Here is an 18,417-nt window from a genome sequence, read left to right on the forward strand (position 1 = left end):
GAAGATTTTCACCATGGGGATCATCTGATGGGCACAATAATAATAATAATAATAATAATAATAATAAAATAATAACAACAACAATTACACAATGACACAGAGTACAACGGCCCACACAAAAAAATAACTATAAGCATTCATGAAACTATAGTTTATTCTTTTAATTCTCCTCCCTCTATTACCACTAGTAGCATTATTAATATAATACATCAGTTAGTAATGGATGGTGTTGGACAACGGGAGCTAATTAGTAGTAGTTCAACAGTTATTAAATAAGTTAAATCTTGCTGCAGTCCACTTTGTTGGCATAAATGTTGCATGTCTGACATTTCACTCAGTATCTAGCATTTCACCTTTTTACCACAATTAGTTATTTAATCAAATTGTTCGTTGGCAGCCCTGACACCTCAAGTCTTTACAGAAAAAAAACTATTTTTTCCATATTTATGTTTGTTTATCCTACAGGATTATCTCGCCCGTTTCTTTAGTCACCATCAGAAATTACGCTGTGTCGACTGAGGCGAGATGAGCTGTTTCATAGGGTCTGGTGTCAAACGTGAGAAAAGAAAATCAACAGAAGTGTTACACGTGAGGAAAAGAGAAATTGTTTCCCAGGCAACCACCCCCAAACTTTTCACAAGGAATGTTCAGCCAGGAGAGACAGAGAGAGAGGCACAGAGAGAGAGAGAGAGAGAGAGAGAGCGCCTAAGCACACTGTTGCAGTCTCTGCCGCAGCAGCTCCTGTTTTGGTGCTGCTTGCCTCATTGAGACAGCGTGTTCCTCTAGGCACTGTGCTTCAAGTTACAGGTCTATGGCTGTAAAGCAGCCAACTGCCACACTTCACAGCTTCCTGCATCATAGACATTTGTCCAATAAAGGGAACACAGCCTCTCACTGCCCCATTTGCTTAAGAGTGCCAAATGAGAGTGAAGACATCAGTGCCTATCGATTCCCTGTGACTCCAAAATCCAGCTCATTCATTAAGTCTGAAGCAGGATTAATTAAGTCTAGAGGGACCTGACCATTAATCTGGGCTGCTCACTGCGTCGAGCCACGCTGGATCAAACAGTGACCCCAAACACCCCGGGATGCATGACACAGACAGAAAGATCTCCGTAAACAGCTCTGTTTGCGTGCACGACTCGCAGTCTGGTGGGAGGATAATCTCTCGCACCCAGAGCCATTATAGACGTGGAAGGTCAGGGTCTGTTTATGCGGTAATGGTGAGATACAGACTACTGATGGGTAATGAACAAGCACAGTGGGAACAGATGGAAGAGTTTAGGAGGGGAGGATATGTAACTGGGGGGGGGGGGGTAGAGGGGTTTGGGAAGTATGTGAACATAAGGATAAGGAACCAGAAAGAGAGATATAGGGGTATGGGGGGAGACTATGGGAAAGGGGGATCTGCAGATCTGCAACTGGGGGGGTTATGGGAACAGGCACTTTATCCTGGGATAGATGACTTGGGAGTGTCACAGACTCACAGTGAACACTGTGCCCAGAATGACAGAAGCTAATGATATGGGAAAAGGGAATTCCAGAGTGTAATTAATCTATATCAGCTACTCGATGTATTTCATAGATTGGTTCCATGTTGTGAATGATAATATAAATGCATGTACTGATGTCAGTTGTGATACAGTATGTAATAAATTACTACAGTGCTTTTTTTGTGCATCTGCACACATTTAACACACTTGTTGACAGTCTGCAAATGACTGTCTGAACGTCTGTGCCCACGATGTACGCTAAGGAGGCTGTCCTGAAATCTGTGTGACCCAGAACATTCGGGGTGCAAAGTCAACAGTTCACCCACTGCAGACAGTTACCTAGTGACCTCGACACGACGTCGGAAATGGGACTTGCTGGGTAAAGACAGGGAGAGGCAGCCATGCTGGGGTTTGGGTAGAGAGACCTGGTAGATTTACGGCACTCCTTGGAGGCTTGGAAACTCATAGAAGCATTTTTCAAATTAGCTGAACTACAGATCTGCACAGATATAAAACTGTGAAATAAATATTCTCTATTAATGCTGTCTGCACCAGATTCTCATTTGGATTAAATTCTTTTTTTAAAATTTACTGTTAAACCGTATGTGAGATGTGATTGCATGCAATGGTGATTTGCAGAAACTGGAAAAAAGTAAACGGTCAAAGATCAGAAAGCTTCAGCGAGAGCGGTATTACAGGAAATGGTAAATCACTGAGGACTGGTACAAACCGAATGGCATGATCTTTTTAAAGACGCTCTCATGGAAAGACCTGCAGTGGAATAGCCAAAGAGACACAGCACTGTGCTTAGGTTCAAGCCGATGACGCATTTTCATCATTCACTACTTACTTCACAATGGCTTAAATACAGACACTAATGAGCCCATTGGTTCAACTTAGCCTGCTCTGGATGTGGTTCTGGGTCCCTGTGCAAAAATGTGACTATTTAAGTTCAGGGCAACATTTCATTATTCATTACACTCAATTAGCAGCCGAGCAAACCTAGTGAACCGGGAAAACGTCGAGATAAACAGCACTCGCTAACTCAGAGCCAAAACCAGCCCTGACGACAGGAGCCGTCCAGCTTCTCTTGTGTGCAGTATATTATGGGATGGTCGAGCAAGGGGTCCATGGAGGACTGCGGGGCCCTCAGACGGGATGATGTCAGATGAGACACACTCATTACTCATAAATAGGAATTTATTTTCCCATTTTAATAGAGTCCAAAAGTGTGTGTGTGGGGGGGGGGGGGGGGGGGCCTCCAACCGCCTCAGAGCAACGGCCCTCACCAGCCTCCCCACCACTCACACACGACAGCCTTCCAGAACTCGCACAAGGTCCGTATCGTTCTTACATTGCGATACTTCAGAAACATCAAGAGGAAGTGCTTTTCCGCAGAATGGAGAGATCAGCTCTTGAACAAAAGCTCGTTCGCTTTCGGCAATCGCACCCGGACCTCAAGTGTTTATGGGCATTTCGCCACTTTATATACTACACCGCATTTTTTCTACAATCACTGACTTAATTTACAGAATAGTATTATAAAATAGACACACACACACATTTATCTCCCACTGGCAGAAAAGTGGCTTCCTGCATTCTGTACGGCTTCGGGTCACACATCAGTTACTCCCAAATCTGGATTTGCTACATGGGAGGCAAAAGTAAAAGCAGATTTTAATAAGTGTCCTACAGGGGAGTGCTGTTGCACCTCTCCAGACCCCGCAACTTGAAGACCGGGGCAGGGCCGGTGGCCTCATCCAAGTAGGGAGCTGGGTTTTCATACACCTGTGGTGCTTTCCTCAGCACAGGGGCGGAGCCTGGGCCGTACTGGGGCGGGTGGGGCTGGACATCACCATGGCGACTGGCGCCACAGCACGGCGTCGCCTTGGTGATTAGCTTATCCATGGGTTTCATGGAGCGCATCCATGACGGCAGGAAGTCCCAGGTCTGAAGCCTTGCCGGGAGCCGCTGGGGGCTATGGGACTGCAGGATGTTGATGAGCAGGATGAAGGCGGTGACGCCAGCGAAGGGCGCCCCCACGCCCACCATGACCTGCCAGCCGGCCACCGACAGGCCGAAGACGAGCGAGGGCAGCAGCAGGAAGCACAGCACCAGGTAGAGAATGGCGAACCAGCGGTACTTGGCCGTGCGATCGCCCAGCGTCCGCGCCATGCGGATGGGAAGGCGCGTGGCAGGGATCGGGTACCAGAGCAGAATGCCCAGGATGTTGAAGAAGAAGTGGCAGAGGGCGATCTAAGAACAGTAAAAAAAAAAAAAAAAAAAAAACGCCCACAAGAGGCTGTGATGGGTGTCCATTTACGAGGCCAGCTGAGTCATGAGAATGTTACTTTTTCCCATTAATAAGTGATATTAATTTGGGTTAACGGGGAGCAGCTGAGCCATGAAGACAATAATGGGCAAACAGAGCGAAATCACTGAACGGATCTGCTGGATGGACCGAGGACGTGTTCCAGGTCCGGTCTCCTCCAAACCCAGGACACACGGACTTCTGGAAAAACGCAGCTTTCCAGCTGGCAAGCAGGGGTGCAGATGAGGTCTGTATATCCGGAAGCCATTGGCTGTGAATAGACGGTGCATAAAAAGTGGTACTATTGGCCAACAGTACCTGGATGGCGGCCGCCAGCTTGTCCCCGGGACTGGCCAGGGCGGCGAGGATCGCAGTGGAGGTGGTGCCGATGTTGGAGCCCAGGGTCAGTGGGTAGGCCCTCTCAAGGCTGATGACACCAATGCCTGCCAGCACAAGGCAGCCGGGGGGGGGGGGGAGGTGGGAGTTAGGGAGCTGGGGGCACCACTTGCAACCAAACACAACAGTGACCCACCCCCCCCCCCCTACACACACTTACACACTTACACACACACGCTTCACCGGCACGGTGTGTGTACGGTATTGTGTCACCAGAAAACATGTCAGAAAGGAAAGTGAAGGTAAAAATGTTCATTAGTCAAATGGTACATGATAAACGGACGAACCGTTAGAATCTTAAACAGTGGGGCCACATCCCGAGAGACGGGGGGGGGGGGGGGGGGCAGAGAGAGGGAGAAATCTGGGTCATGGCAATGAATATATTACAGGGAATTAAACTGAAGCAAGAGCCCAAGATAATACATGAGAAAATCAGCAGCTAACAATTAGAAGAATGGAGCCATGCCTCCAAAGTCCAGGGGCTAATTTCTTATTACTGCTAATGAGGGTTTCTAGGGAGCGGAGATTGTAAACCTACAGAGTTCACTCTGGTGACCTCACTGTTAATTATTGCTAAGCCAGAGTCACTAGGGGGTGAAGAGCATGAACCCATGTGTGGGGCTAAAGGGAACAGCCATCAGAGAGGAGATTAGTGACAGAAAGCCCCACGGTCTGCATACGGCTTCCTGGTCATCACTAAGCCCCCGGGAGGATGTCCCTGTCAATGCCTGCCTGGACAGGAACTTGCATATGTATAATTTAAACAGATCATTACCCACCCCACTAATGTGATTTAGTATTCAGCAGCACTCTTTAGTGAATCTTTGAATTTGAGTTACGACATGACGCTGGATTTTCCATCCAGGGTCATCAACTGGCCATGACCTGCAAAGGTGGTGGTGGGGGGCGGAGATGTATGCAGACTTCCATGACAATTGTTCCATGTTTCTCCACAACTTTTATGCCAGCGAGAGCACAGTGACCAATGAAGTTTTGAGTTATTCGTCGGGGAGTCAGCATTAGAATTCGACAGTCATGCCCACCTATCAGAGGGGTCAAGGCAGATGTGAAGACGGAGCTACTCTGAACCACGAAGGTCATCCCGGCACCCACCAGCATGGCCAGGTAGCCCGTCACCCAACCGAACGGATGGGGAAAGTCTGAGTGGGACAGAAAAGGACCACAGTTCCCATGAGCCTTCAGCTACATTTACATACTACACGTGTACACAAAAGAGCCGACTGACAAGTGTTCGCACTATTCCTCATTATCATTCCTTAATCTACTACAACAAAGGCAAATGTCATCACAGGCAAACAAAATCAAAGGCAAACAAAAGCAAACGCATCAGAACAGCAGTTTGTTTGATCATGAAAGGCAAAATCCAACAAATACGATGTCATGATGCGTGTCATGGGAAACAAAATCCATTTAAGCTCCAGCTGTTTCAGCGGCAGCTAGAATAAACGAGCAAAACAAGCAAGGTCAAGAGGCTCGCACCCGTGTTGATGATCTTCTGGATGACCTTGGCTACTTGCCCTTTCAGGAGAGAGTTGAGCAGTTTGACCAACAGGATCAAGCAGGTGCAGAGAACAGCGAGGGAGGTGGCCAGCAGAATAAGGCCCACCCACAGATCTGACATGGAGCAGTCAGCGAACAGGTGTCTACCTGAGGGAACCAGAAGCCAAATTAGCCTCACTGTCCACCCAGCATGGAAGGCAACCTTAGAACTAATATCCATTTGCTCAACAAACGGACTGGAATATTTTCTAAAGGGAATTTAGTTCAGCCAAGTCCCCTATCCAGAAACCTGAGAGTTATGGTTCTGGTGACGTACATTTCTGCAAGTTGACCGGCGATATCGGATCCTCTGCCAGCCACACGGATTGTGGGAGAGTGTTGTTTTGAAGACCAGTGGTGGACGTGTGCCGAGATGGCTGGGGGGGGGGGGGGCACAAGCACATTTCTCAATCAAGCGTTCAGATGAGGATACCCATGTGCGAAAGAAATTGCCAGGCTTTGCCTTACCAGCAGGCTGGTCCCACACCACACTTTCACAAGACTCCTGTTCCGCATGCTCTCGTCTCCCATGGCGATTCCGGTGATAACGGACTTATCCAGCTGTGGCGGGACATGGAGCACAAGGGGATAAATGAATCCAGAGTAAAAGCAAGCAGGTGCTTTGTCGTGCAGGGCTTCACAATCCCAAATCCATCCATCCATTTTCTGGATGCCGCTTGTCCTATCCAGGGTAGCTGGGATTCTGGAGCCTATCCCAGAGGCTACGGGCATAAGGCAGGGAACAACCCAGGATGGAACACCAACCCACTGCAGGGCATCCTCACACACACACTCACACACACCATTCACTCACACACACTCACACACCATCCACTCACACACACTCACACACCATCCACTCACACACACTCACACACCATCCACTCACACACACTCACACACCATCCACTCACACACACTCACAAGAACATGCAAACTCCACAATCTTGGTGCCATCGATTAATGGCAGAGACTTGAACCCAGGTTCCAGTGGTGTGAGTGGACAGTACTAACCACTACACCACCATGCCACCTATGTTCCCAAATCCCCCCCCCACCCAATTAGTCACATAAATGACATAATTCCTGTCCAGTTTTCTGGGTCTCTGGATGAAAATGTCAGATGGAAAGCTCACCAGGTCAAGTCAGGATTTAATTTAAGAGATTACAGTATATGTGCGTGTCACTGGTGAAAACAAACCTGCTAAGTTTACTAAGTGAATGGATTCTCTCATCCATCCATAACAGACGTACTGCACTAATGTTACACATATGCCATTTATAGGAATCAACACAGTATCAAAATCCAATTCTCAATAGCACAGCCTAATTCTCATGCCTACTTACACATATTTATGTCTATCCTTGCTGAATCTTCAAGTAAAGTGTGAACTTACAGTATGCTCTGTTACTACACACCGTTTGCAATGTATACAGTATGTCTTACAGTCTCTCCAAGTCCAAGAGATGCTGCATTCATGATCAGAAATTCCAAAGGCAAATTACAAGAACCGCCATAAATGACAATGCTTTCTATACAATGTTAAAGGAAAAAGGATTCTGTTCTCTCTCCACAAAGCATTTCCGTTCCCATGTTCAGTCCTACAGGAAAGGTAACATTTCTCCGAAGGATCGATTACATAGGCAGACCGGTTTTGGACTAAAATTTTAATTTGCCTCCTTTGGTGCACGTTAATTTTTGAGGGCTTGTTCATAAGGTTCATCGTCCTTCTCCAGATAGCCCTGTGGAATACAGATGCTCCTCTACTTACGAACAAGATACGTTCCGAACGGCCGTCCGTAACTTGAAATGTTTGTAAGTCGTCATTCAACATCATTTTATGAGTATACGCAAGTACGAAGAACTAGGATGCTGGGAGTACGTACGCTACGCTGCTGGCAGCGGGAGTAGCGGCCAGAAGTACTAGACAGAATTGGCGCGCAGAAAAATGAATGTTTGATGTTGCGCCCAGGAAACAGGAGCCCAATTAACACAATTTGGACTTACAGTCCTCTTCGTTCGTATGTCTGAAAGTTCGTAAGTAGAGGAGCGTTTGTATAACCATTCTCAGCATAACTGTTCACTATTTACAAACGGGGTTTTCGCCCTTAGTGAAAACCCCTAAGAAGCATTTTAATAATCATTCTGTGTTGGGAACCCAAGAGTTACAGAATAAAAGTAGAAATTAATGCTCTACAGGCTGGATAAACTAAGATGATCACAAGACATGTGACTGACCCAGTCAGGCACATGTGGTGACATTACTGCGATGATATCTAGTGAGAGGCTCGGTAGTGACACAGTACCTGGATGATGAGTTTGGTGAGGGGCTCTGTAATGACCTTCAACAGCTCTGGAGCGTTCTCTCCACTTTGGATATGGAAGCTCTTCACCAGGGTGCTGGCCATATGGTTCAGTAGGCCGGTGGCCACCTCTAAGGGCAGCAAAACCAGCACAGAGAGCCAATTGAAGCAGTCATGGATAGTGGCTCCTGCGAAGGCCCTGCAGGAAGTGATGTCATAACTTCAATAAGTGACATCAAGACAACAGACTCCTTTGAAGTAAGAGGTGAAACTGACAGTGAGCTGTGAACAGACAGAAGTGGCCTAGCCAGGCTGCAGTCCATCCCAGTACCGTTTGAATTCGTTTCGCTCTCCAGCTTGCATTAGAGCCACAATGGTGTTGGTGACTGAGGTGCCGATGTTGGATCCCATAATGATCGGAACAGCTGAGCTTACATTTAACACTGCAGCAGAGAGCAAAAGTGGGAAATGATTACAAAAGCATTTCAGGAGTTTAGTTTAATTTAAAATCCCAAACAAACAAAACTCATTGGATAGAACATATTAAATTGGTACAGTCTTTGTTTCAGAGGGGACAATTGTAAAATTAATTTACAAATTATGTAAAACTTGTAAATAACTTTGAAAACTTAAATGCAAAGACGTTTCATAAAATAAGTCCTAAAGCAATTTTTTAAATGAATGTAGGCTTATCCGTTTGAGAGAGAGAGAAAAAGATAATGGCTTTTCTGTATTTTATGTTGCAGCCCTACAAATGAGCAACTACATCCCAGCCAAGAAAGAGAATAATAAAGATGCACCTATTTTTTCCTGTACAACTTATCAATATTTAATTAGATCTACCCAAAAGAGAAATAAACAGATTTGAACCTCCCTGATGGTTAAAAACAATTATATAACAATTTTATAACAATACTTTCTTCAGTGGAATGCCACACAATTTTCTTTTTGTTGTGGTTGGATTTTCAGTATTTATAAATATTATAATATGTTCTCAATTATCCAGTTAACTAAACCATCAGTTAAAGTGAAGCCTAATTGTTGGTTTATTGCCTACTTATTGTATCGCAGACTTTCTCATTAAACATCTCCATGGAGACTCCCCAGTGAATGGTTTTACCCTTCAATCAGTTCCTTAGTGAATAAACTAAATATGGCCACATTCTGTGTCTTAGTTCCTGCCATTAGAAACTCATAAATCTGTGACAATTTATATGAAAAAAATACATTGATCCAAATGATGAGAAAACAGTCCCACTTCTGCCTAAGGAGCATAATTAATCTTTTTTTATGAGTTGGCATTGTACATTAATGTCTCTATAGAGCACCAGAGGCATCAGTGTGGGACGGGGACAGGTTCTGCATTTACAGGAGGCCACCAATCTTGTTCTCCACCCTGAGTCAGTTTTGTGCGACTTTCATTGCTAAATGCTTATCATTCACACTCAAGGACAGATCAAGAGACTTGATTGAAGACTTACCTCTAAAGCAGGCAAATGTGTTGAAAGGATACTTTGTTTTGTTATAACTGGCCAAATCTGCTTTTCACAAAGTATTATCTAAACAAAATGAGCATGTGCAGACACATACGTACATCACACACATACACACACCTCACTATTAATTGTCTCTAGCATGTTCACTGTAGAAGTCTCCGTTTTAACTCACAGTGGCATGGGTATTTTAAAGTGGATCACAATTTCGGAGCTCAGAACATGTGAGATTGCCCATACTGAGACACTCAGACATCAGTCAACGTCACAGTGAGTCACTTACATCCAGAAGACACCAGGCTGACGATGATAGAGGTGGACGTGCTGGAACTCTGGACCAAAACAGTGACAAGGATCCCCACCACTAGCCCAGCTACTGGATTGGACAGTATGGCGTTGTCCTTGAAGATGTCTCCTGCAACCTTACCTACAGGAAATGGGATTTTTTTAAGCCTCAAAATTTGATTTTAGTAAAATGACTGATTACATTAGCATGGCATCTTTTGATCCAGCAGGTGTTTCTAAATAATACGCTAACTGGCTCTTATATTAAAGAGGCTAATTTGATATTGTGGATTTCTCTAGGAGTCAATATATGGGGGGGTAGACCTGCTCTCTGAGGGCGGGCTGCATGTTATAGTAACAAGGCAGCTTCCAACTTTGAGGCAGTTAAAGGCAACAGTGCTGTGTTAGGATAGAAGATGCACCAAGGTACTGTAGCACGTCGGAAAAGGCAATACTCAAAATGTTAGCCCAGGGTGGCAAATGCATGGAATTTGAATATTTACCCCCAGCCAACTGGAAGGCTGAACTCAGGATGTCCAGGGAACAGACAAACATGAAGAGGAGAAAGAGGAGGAGGGGGATCTTGAAGACGCTGACAAGCAGTGGTTTCATTCCATCTGCATTCTCTGCATCAGGCTCTGAGAAGACCAGAGGAGCATGGCAATCCCAGAATGCAACAGGCTCTCGCAATGTTCATTCCGGGAAAACAGGAACGGCCAGCAGCGATGTTTTGGAAGAAACGGAACCTCAAAGCACATCTCCCACATGCTCAAAAAAATCCAGGTAAAAAATTAATACCACTAAACTAACCAACACAATTGAATCAGAGGTTTAAAGTTTTATCTCCAGTGTCATCCCGTGGTAATGAAATTTCAGTGTTTCCATCTGAAAGGCTTCATATTGAGCTATATTTTATTTTAGCTACCATACTTTCCAAATAACACTTCTTCTCCCAATAGAATTTAATAAAAACCTCAATACTTCTAGGCTAAACTACGCTGAAAGAAACTGCTGTAATGTACACCTCCCTCACCTTGATGCTTCTGGTCCTTCCATAGTCTTGTTGAGCCAATGTCCACCTCAGCCCTCTCGCAGTTGTTTATGAGATCCAGGGTAGACCCAGAGCCCAGGTCCACCTGCTCCATCAGATTGCCTCTAGGTCCATGAAAGCTCAACTCTGAAGTCAAGAGAGCGATTGCAGTATTGAATTAATAACTAGTCATGAAGATAACCCTGAATTAAAAAGTGCTACGTGCTGATCATGAATCTTTCCCTGTTATTCAAATATAACACTTTCTGCACACAGAGCCGTTATTTACCGTTGTAGTTAACCATGGGTTCTCCGGTGGTTATGGTTATTGTTATAGGACGCGAAGACATGACCCCTTACAAAAAAAAAGAAAAGGAAAAAAAAAGTTAAATATGAGGGCAGGATAAAATGAATAAGGTCTTTTATATCACTGAAACGTATTATAAATTAACAGTACACCAAAGACATAAAAACTATTTTTAAATTGCAAAATGTGTTAAATGCACAGCATCTGAGACAAAGCGTTTCCTGATGCACTCTCAAAGGCACAGGTCACGATGGCCGCTTAAGTGACACGATGGGCCTGATGTCTGCGTGAGCGCGATGAACGCTTGAGCTGCGTTTCTTCCGCTTCTACGGCTCACAAAGCCGAGCAAATTGAGCGGAGCGGAAAAGACGGCTTCGTTTAAACAGTCATCCTGTTGCCGTCGCTTTCCCGGCGACTGATGAGGGGGGGTTGTGGTCGGAGATCAAAACGCGTCTCCGTCCCGCTTTTCGTTCTCCAGCAAAGCGCAGTTTGAAGGAGCGTGTCCGCAGACGCGCATTCTCTGCGCTCCGTCTTCCAGGATAATACGATAATAACAGTGGAGGCGGATCAAGTGCCGCACAATTACCTTGCAGTTCTGCAACTAATCTTTTCCCTTTTCTCGAAACACAGCAACGTGATTGATTAAAAGTAAAAGTTAACAATATGATCGCGAAACGAGTTGTGAGAGAGAGGTAAGCAGCAGCTCGCAAATAGTGCTTGGGAAAATGTTTGGATAATGTTGATGAAATGTCTTACAGCAGAAACTATAACGTGTGAATTTCTCAACATGTACCGTATACACTTCCCTATTCAACAGAAAAGTACGCCTACATTATATTTTTTAAATCAGAACTGGCAAATAAAACCAAAGTTTGTCAGTAACGTTTGAACAGCGGCTCTAATGACTCCGATAAATGTCCATGAATTTTCCAAACTTACCTTATAATTTCTATTAGACGCTCTAGGCTCTCGTTATTACCAAATCTTTATTTATTTTATTCTTTTGCAGGACGGACCGGGGAGGTTTTATACCACCTGCCAGCAGGTCCAAAGTTTGGAGGTCCCTCAGTAATTAACCTGATTCGTGCAGAAAAGGCTAATTATTAGCAGAAGCTGAGACGCCAAAAATGTTTTGTAAGTGAGGTAAATCTCGAATATTTACAAATTATCCCTGATGTGAGCGTCCCCGTGGAATTATTTTAGCGTGACATAATTTTCTGATCCCGGAGATTAACGACATCTTGTGGTGAGTCTATGCCAAGACAACATTTAACGGCCCTCCTTTAATTACAGATAAGTTGGCTTAGCATTCTTCCTCGTTATTTACAAAAAGCAGTTCCATCCTTGTTAGGCTCAGATGAGCTAATTTTCCAGCAAAACATTTTTGCGAATTACGGAAGCAAATTTTTGTTGCTCCCAAGTCCAGGTAGAGAGGAAGAATCAAATGAAATGTAAACATCGACTTCACAACAGTGTTGTACCTGCAGTTCGCACTTCAGTAATATCATTATTAATAATAAATGAATAGTGTAGGGGGATTCGCATTTATTTAAACAATACAAGATACACATTTATATAAATTTAATTTATATAAATGCACATTTTTTTTTTTTGGGGGGGGGGGGGGGGTGCTAAAGCAAGGTCTGGCTACACCCCTAAGATTATCTTAATCTTAATCAAGGCTCACCTCTCTGGTTGTAATATGCCCCGTGTCTAGCTGGGGGGTTAGGGTGCAGCTCAGGAATCCAAAGGTCCAACTGATTCATTCTTCATGTTTATATGCAGTGATCTCATGGAAGGTCTCTGTAAAAGGAACTTCTTAAGCAAGTGAAGATTTCCAAAAATCACTCACTCCATTCTTTGTTGTTTTTGAGAGGACTCAGTCGTCAGGTAATCCAGCGAAGAACTTTTGTTAAATTTCCAAAACTCACCAAGTCCACAGAAACACAGCTCGTGGACTGAGTGAGCTTTGGAAATTTGCTCTTCGATGGTCTTTTTCAGAGTTTAGCATGCTGATAAACTTGAGTGAGATATACACACACATATATATATACACATATATATACACATATATATATATATATATAGAGAGAGTGAGATATACGTATATATATATGAAAAAATCAAGGTGGCTCAGTGGGTGGTGATGATTCCTCACAGTGATTAGTCATGTGCGATTTGCATTTATTAGGCTGATTGACTTCAATACCACGAAACCTTCAGTGTGCATGTATGTTCCCCTTTAATACACTAACATCCCTTCCTAAACTTCCCACCCTGTGCTGACTGGAATGGGCTCCAAGATCCCCTGTGACCCTGAGCAGCATAAACGGCTGAAGATGGATGGACACAAGCTCTCAGATGTAAAAGAAAAATACTGGGATCTATACCGCAGAAACGGAAAGCTGTCGAATGAAATGTTTTATGATCCAGATGTAATATTCTGGGCCATTGTTAGTGCTGCAGCCCCACATGCACGACGGGGGCTCTGAATTCTGCCCCCCAGCTGTGTGTGTGTGTGTGTGTGTGTGTGTGTGTGTGGGGGGGGGGGTCACACAGCTGCACTGCCTTTGCATTGTTGTCTTTAGGTAACTCCGCTTTCTTGGGACCGTGTGTGTGTGTGTGTGTGTGTGTGACAGACCGGGGTCCGGGGTCCGTACATGCTGTTCCCCCACCTTGTGGATGTACTTACAGGACAGATTAAAATGTGACACAGTGCCACCTGTATGATCTTTTTTGGGTCTCTGGATGACTCAGTTGCAGACAGGGATGTGACACACTGGGCAGTGAAGACTTCCTTACAGCTGTCTGATATGTGTCAGCATGGCAGGATTACAATACTTATAGAAATAGAAATTCCTATTTTTTAAACTTCAAGGAGATTTTTGTTAAGCAAGGTGGGGGCCAGAGCATCATTTCTCAGCCCATTCCTCTGGCACCCCCAGGTCATCCACGGATTTGCACCCTCCGAGCTAATATGCAGACCGCCTGGGGGTCCCCCAGGACTGGTCTGAGCAATAATAATATATACATTAAAATCCATATCAAAGACGTCTACAGAGGCAAAATACTTGTAATAATAAAACTATAAGATGTCAGTCATTAACCGGGACTTTGTTTCTGATATCAGCGTTTTTTTCGGGATTGGACCCTGACACAACCCTGTGTACCTGTTCACCTTTGGTTTAATATTTCCCTCATTTTCTCATGGACCAAAACTAATTGTCCCCCTTGAGAAATGAGGCATATTAACCCCCCCAGACAATGAGAACAAACAAAAGGGAATTTAAGGGCTTTCTCTGTTTATGATTTTCTTCAGAACCAGAGGCGATTCTAGGGACTTCAGGGGCTCTAGGCAAAAAACTATAGCCCTCCAACTCCCCCTCCCCTGGCATGGTAACATTTTTTACCTTTATTTTACTGAAAAGTGTAAATTTATAATATCAAGAAAATTTAATAAACACAAGACCTTTTGTGAAAAACAGAATATACAAATAGGGCAGATTTGTCGTTGCAATGTGCTATGTAATCAGCTGCCCTCGGGGGCCCCCCTCCCAGCTCGGGGCCCCCGGCCTTTGCTTGCCGAACCTGTTCTGTCACTGCGCCTCTGTGCAGAGCCACTGCAGTTTCTGTCCCGTTGACATATGAGGGGATAAGTTATAAAATCTGCTTAGATCTAACAGGGAATGAAGAGACTGCAAATGTACAATCTATTTTTTTTATGAACGTAGAATAATATTTTCTTTCATTCCAGGTCCCAACAAAAATGCTATTGTGCAGTTGGACCATACAGATTTGTTAATGTGTACCAATTACTGTATGTGATGTACGTTAAAGTGCAAGGCATTGAAGTGGCCCTCACACACCTACATGTCCTGTAGGGACGGAGAGCACTCAAGGACAAAATACAGGGGGGGGCAGTGCAGCCATTACAGCATTCAAACATGCATGGTCCCTCCTGTGGCCCCCCTAAATGCATATGCTGCTTGGGTCTGAAATAAATGCATTATTAGTATTATTATTATTTACATTTATACATGTGGCCTAAAATTCTGTGTGCCGGCAATCGGCGAAACACAAACGTAAGCACATTTTCTTGATGGACTCTTAACACGGGTGCACTGGGTGGTCGAGTCGCTTCAGCTGGTGAAAAGCGTTAATGACAGAAAAAAGTTAATGACAGAAAAAATAAGCTTGTGGAAGCAAGAAATCAGAGTGAGTTACACTTGTAAAAACTGTAAAATGTACGTTACTGTGGAAAGTCTTAGGCAGTCATAGGAAATGTTTAAAAAACACAATTTAACATTAAAACACAATAATTAAGAATAACGCAACAAAAACAAGAATTTCCTCTGTTCTCCAAGCATTCACTGATATTTTGCACGGTGGCTGAATACCGCTATAGGGCTCCCAAACCTCTCAGGAGCGCCTCAGTCATTCTGTGTATTTGTTACATTACACATCTAGCTCAATTCATTCATTTCATTCGTTTAAAAAAGTCATTGATGTATTGATCAGCCATACAAGGTGGGGTAGTGGATGAGTCAGAAATTCATGGGTATGTTGGATGGTTGCTTCAAATACTGGAGTGATTTAAGGAGAACTTTTGAAATGGCTAAACTGACACACTGACAGACATAATATCATAGTTTTACACCAACATGAAGATAATTTAAACATTTAAACATCTGGCTAAGACTTTTGCACAGTACTGAAACTGCTAAGCATTGCATGAATTGTCCTTTGCTTCTTAATGCTGGCAATCTAGTGTAAGTATCACTTGGAGGACATTAAGGTCAAATGCATCTGCCCCCCCTAACAGAACAACTGGCCCCAGTCTGCCCCCCCCCCAGTTGAAATGGTCTACAACCGTCACTGACAAAATACCCTCCAGGTGGCCTGGTACTCAAAGGATCTAGGTAACAAAAACCAGCCATAATTTAATTCCCATCACAACACACAATGTGACATCTGAGGTGGCTTTTTATTGTCATGCCTATTTGTAGTGTGACAGTCAGAGCCTCACAATGGCCACCCAGGTGAGGGCAGTTTGGGCGTCAAACCATTCGGCCTCTCTGAAGGTGCAGCCAAGCAGCAGCATGGGCAGGAGTGTTCCTCCTCGCTCCTGAAACGTGACGAGAACCAGGACAGCCGCCGTGTGCAGGGGGTGCTGGAAGGGCATGGAGACCCTGGCAGATTCAGGGGGCCCGGCACTTGACAAGGGCTCAAGAATCCACCATCGGGCCCCCCCACGCTCAGCAAAACCCTAACCCAAGGTGACATTCAGGGGGCAGCTGCGTAATGGCATCCAGCCATAGTGAGTGTGCTTTCATGCTACATTTTATAATCAGATAGCCTCAAAATGTATTACCCCTTTATCAATTACAACTATTTATAATAAAAATAATAATAATATTGCTATTGCTGATGACCCATTTATCCCATCCATCCAAGACACAGAACTGACGCCTGACTGATGGGGGTGTGTACTTTACAACATAACCGTAGGCTGAGTCTATGGCAAGGCTGCGTTTAAACAGTCTATGGCGAGGCTGCGTTTAAGCAGTCTATGGCGAGGCGGCGTTTAAGCAGTCTATGGCGAGGCTGCGTTTAAACAGTCTATGGCGAGGCTGCGTTTAAACAGTCTATGGCGAGGCTGCGTTTAAGCAGTCTATGGCGAGGCTGCGTTTAAGCAGTCTATGGCGAGGCTGCGTTTAAACAGTCTATGGCGAGGCGGCGTATAAGCAGTCTATGGCAAGGCGGCGTATAAGCAGTCTATGGCAAGGCGGCGTATAAGCAGTCTATGGCAAGGCGGCGTATAAGCAGTCTTTGGCAAGGCGGCGTATAAGCAGTCTATGGCGAGGCTGCGTTTAAACAGTCTATGGCAAGGCGGCGTATAAGCAGTCTATGGCAAGGCGGCGTATAAGCAGTCTATGGCAAGGCGGCGTATAAGCAGTCTATGGCAAGGCGGCGTTTAAACAGTCTATGGCAAGGCTGCGTTTAAACAGTCCTCTGGAGTCCTCCAAGATCTTGATTTATACATCCTGGAGTTGGACCATAAGACCACAAAAACCTCAAGTATATCTGCTTTTTGTCATCCCAGTCATGTATCACAAACCCTCTGCTAAGATCTATAAACTGCAATGAATCCTGAGATCCTCTCTCTCACCTCGTCGGAGGAGCCCTCAGATTCTCGCACAGTATGTGGAAGGCAGAGATGTTTTTAAACCACGATGCCAAGAACGGCATAAGACGCATCTTTCCTTGACCTATCAAAACCTCCCACCACCAAACTGTGACGTCTCAGGTAAGATGGTCGTCACGACCCCCGAGTAGCATCACGAATGTAAATCGTACAGCAGACTGACTGTAGACTGGAATCCTCACTTCTTACCTTCAGCACTGTCATCCTGCCTTAACCCATAAGACTGATGGTCTGGGTCGACCAGGCAGTTTGTTAACTCCATCAAATGTGACTAAACTACACATCCCAGGATGCCTTTTGCAGTGAGACTCCCTCCTCTACACACTGCAGTTATGGATGGCATTCTTTGTAGCTCATTGCTACAATAAGCAAGACGAAGTCTAGGTTGGCAGACGGACCTATACCATGTGAGAATTTAGAGATGTAGCGGGGAAATGAACTGATGCCCTCGAGATTCAGTTCTGGAAAAAAATAAGAGACCACTCTATATATATATATATTTTAAATCTGCATTAAATCCTGGTTTAATCCTGGTTCTGCTGCCAGACAGCTACACTGCACTGCAGGCTACTTACAGGCTCAGGTTTTCTAAGACAGTAGAACACAAGAAGGTGAAGCAGGAGACACTGGGAACGACCAGAAGCCAGCCAGGTAGAGGGCAAAAGCGACTTTCTAATGCCGGAGATGACCACCAACTTATCTGGCGGTGCCTCAAATTGGAGGATGACCTGAAGTGACCTTTAAAAAGAAGGGGGAACATTAAGTGTAGGTGTGAAGTGCAGAGCTGGGACAGTTAGGACTGCTGGGACTCCTGGAAGACCTTAAACACCCATAAAGCAAGGAAGAAGCTAAAACTGTTGCTGTGGTTTCCAGAGCAGTATATCAGATGGTGAACCAAATATACACAATAGCCATTATTCCCTCTGACAAACAAGACAGCCGTGAGAGCTGGACATCTGCTCCAGTACTCTCACATTACTTGGAAGCTGTTTTTTACAGCCACCTGTGAGTAGGGGGGCTTGTCCCCCACACT

At 44.8% G+C, this 18,417-nt stretch overlaps 1 protein-coding gene and 1 long non-coding RNA gene across 3 annotated transcripts; one reads left to right on the forward strand and one right to left on the reverse strand.

The window, feature by feature from the left end:
• Positions 1-2,675: 2,675 nt before the first annotated feature.
• slc34a1a (solute carrier family 34 member 1a) lies at positions 2,676-12,308 on the reverse strand. Its single transcript, XM_023834493.2, has 13 exons — positions 12,119-12,308; positions 11,162-11,227; positions 10,876-11,019; positions 10,346-10,480; positions 9,841-9,984; positions 8,396-8,507; positions 8,068-8,263; positions 6,229-6,321; positions 6,038-6,137; positions 5,701-5,868; positions 5,244-5,360; positions 4,123-4,247; positions 2,676-3,749 (listed from the first exon to the last, which is right to left on the reverse strand). The coding sequence occupies exons 2-13, from the start codon at positions 11,220-11,222 to the stop codon at positions 3,183-3,185; spliced, it is 1,962 nt and encodes a 653-aa protein (XP_023690261.2). The 5' UTR covers positions 11,223-11,227; positions 12,119-12,308; the 3' UTR covers positions 2,676-3,182.
• Positions 11,553-13,645, forward strand: LOC111855462 (uncharacterized). 2 transcript variants are annotated; one of them, XR_011993537.1, is made up of 3 exons: positions 11,553-11,871; positions 12,189-12,313; positions 13,483-13,645. It is a non-coding gene; the product is annotated as an uncharacterized lncRNA (long non-coding RNA). The 2 variants fall into 2 exon arrangements; XR_011993536.1 differs by lacking the exon at positions 13,483-13,645 and adding an exon at positions 12,965-13,069.
• Positions 13,646-18,417: the final 4,772 nt, after the last annotated feature.

The sequence above is a fragment of the Paramormyrops kingsleyae genome, chromosome 10, assembly GCF_048594095.1.
Source record: "Paramormyrops kingsleyae isolate MSU_618 chromosome 10, PKINGS_0.4, whole genome shotgun sequence".
NCBI classification, from domain to species: domain Eukaryota; kingdom Metazoa; phylum Chordata; class Actinopteri; order Osteoglossiformes; family Mormyridae; genus Paramormyrops; species Paramormyrops kingsleyae.

Coding starts and splice junctions, on each gene's coding strand:
- slc34a1a (XM_023834493.2), bottom strand. CDS start 11,222: ATGTCTTCGCGTCCTATAACAATAACCATAACCACCGGAGAACCCATG. Junction 11,020..11,161: donor ACCCATGGTTAACTACAACG/GTAAATAACGGC, acceptor TCTTGACTTCAG/AGTTGAGCTTTCATGGACCT. Junction 10,481..10,875: donor GAAGGACCAGAAGCATCAAG/GTGAGGGAGGTG, acceptor TGGTCTTCTCAG/AGCCTGATGCAGAGAATGCA.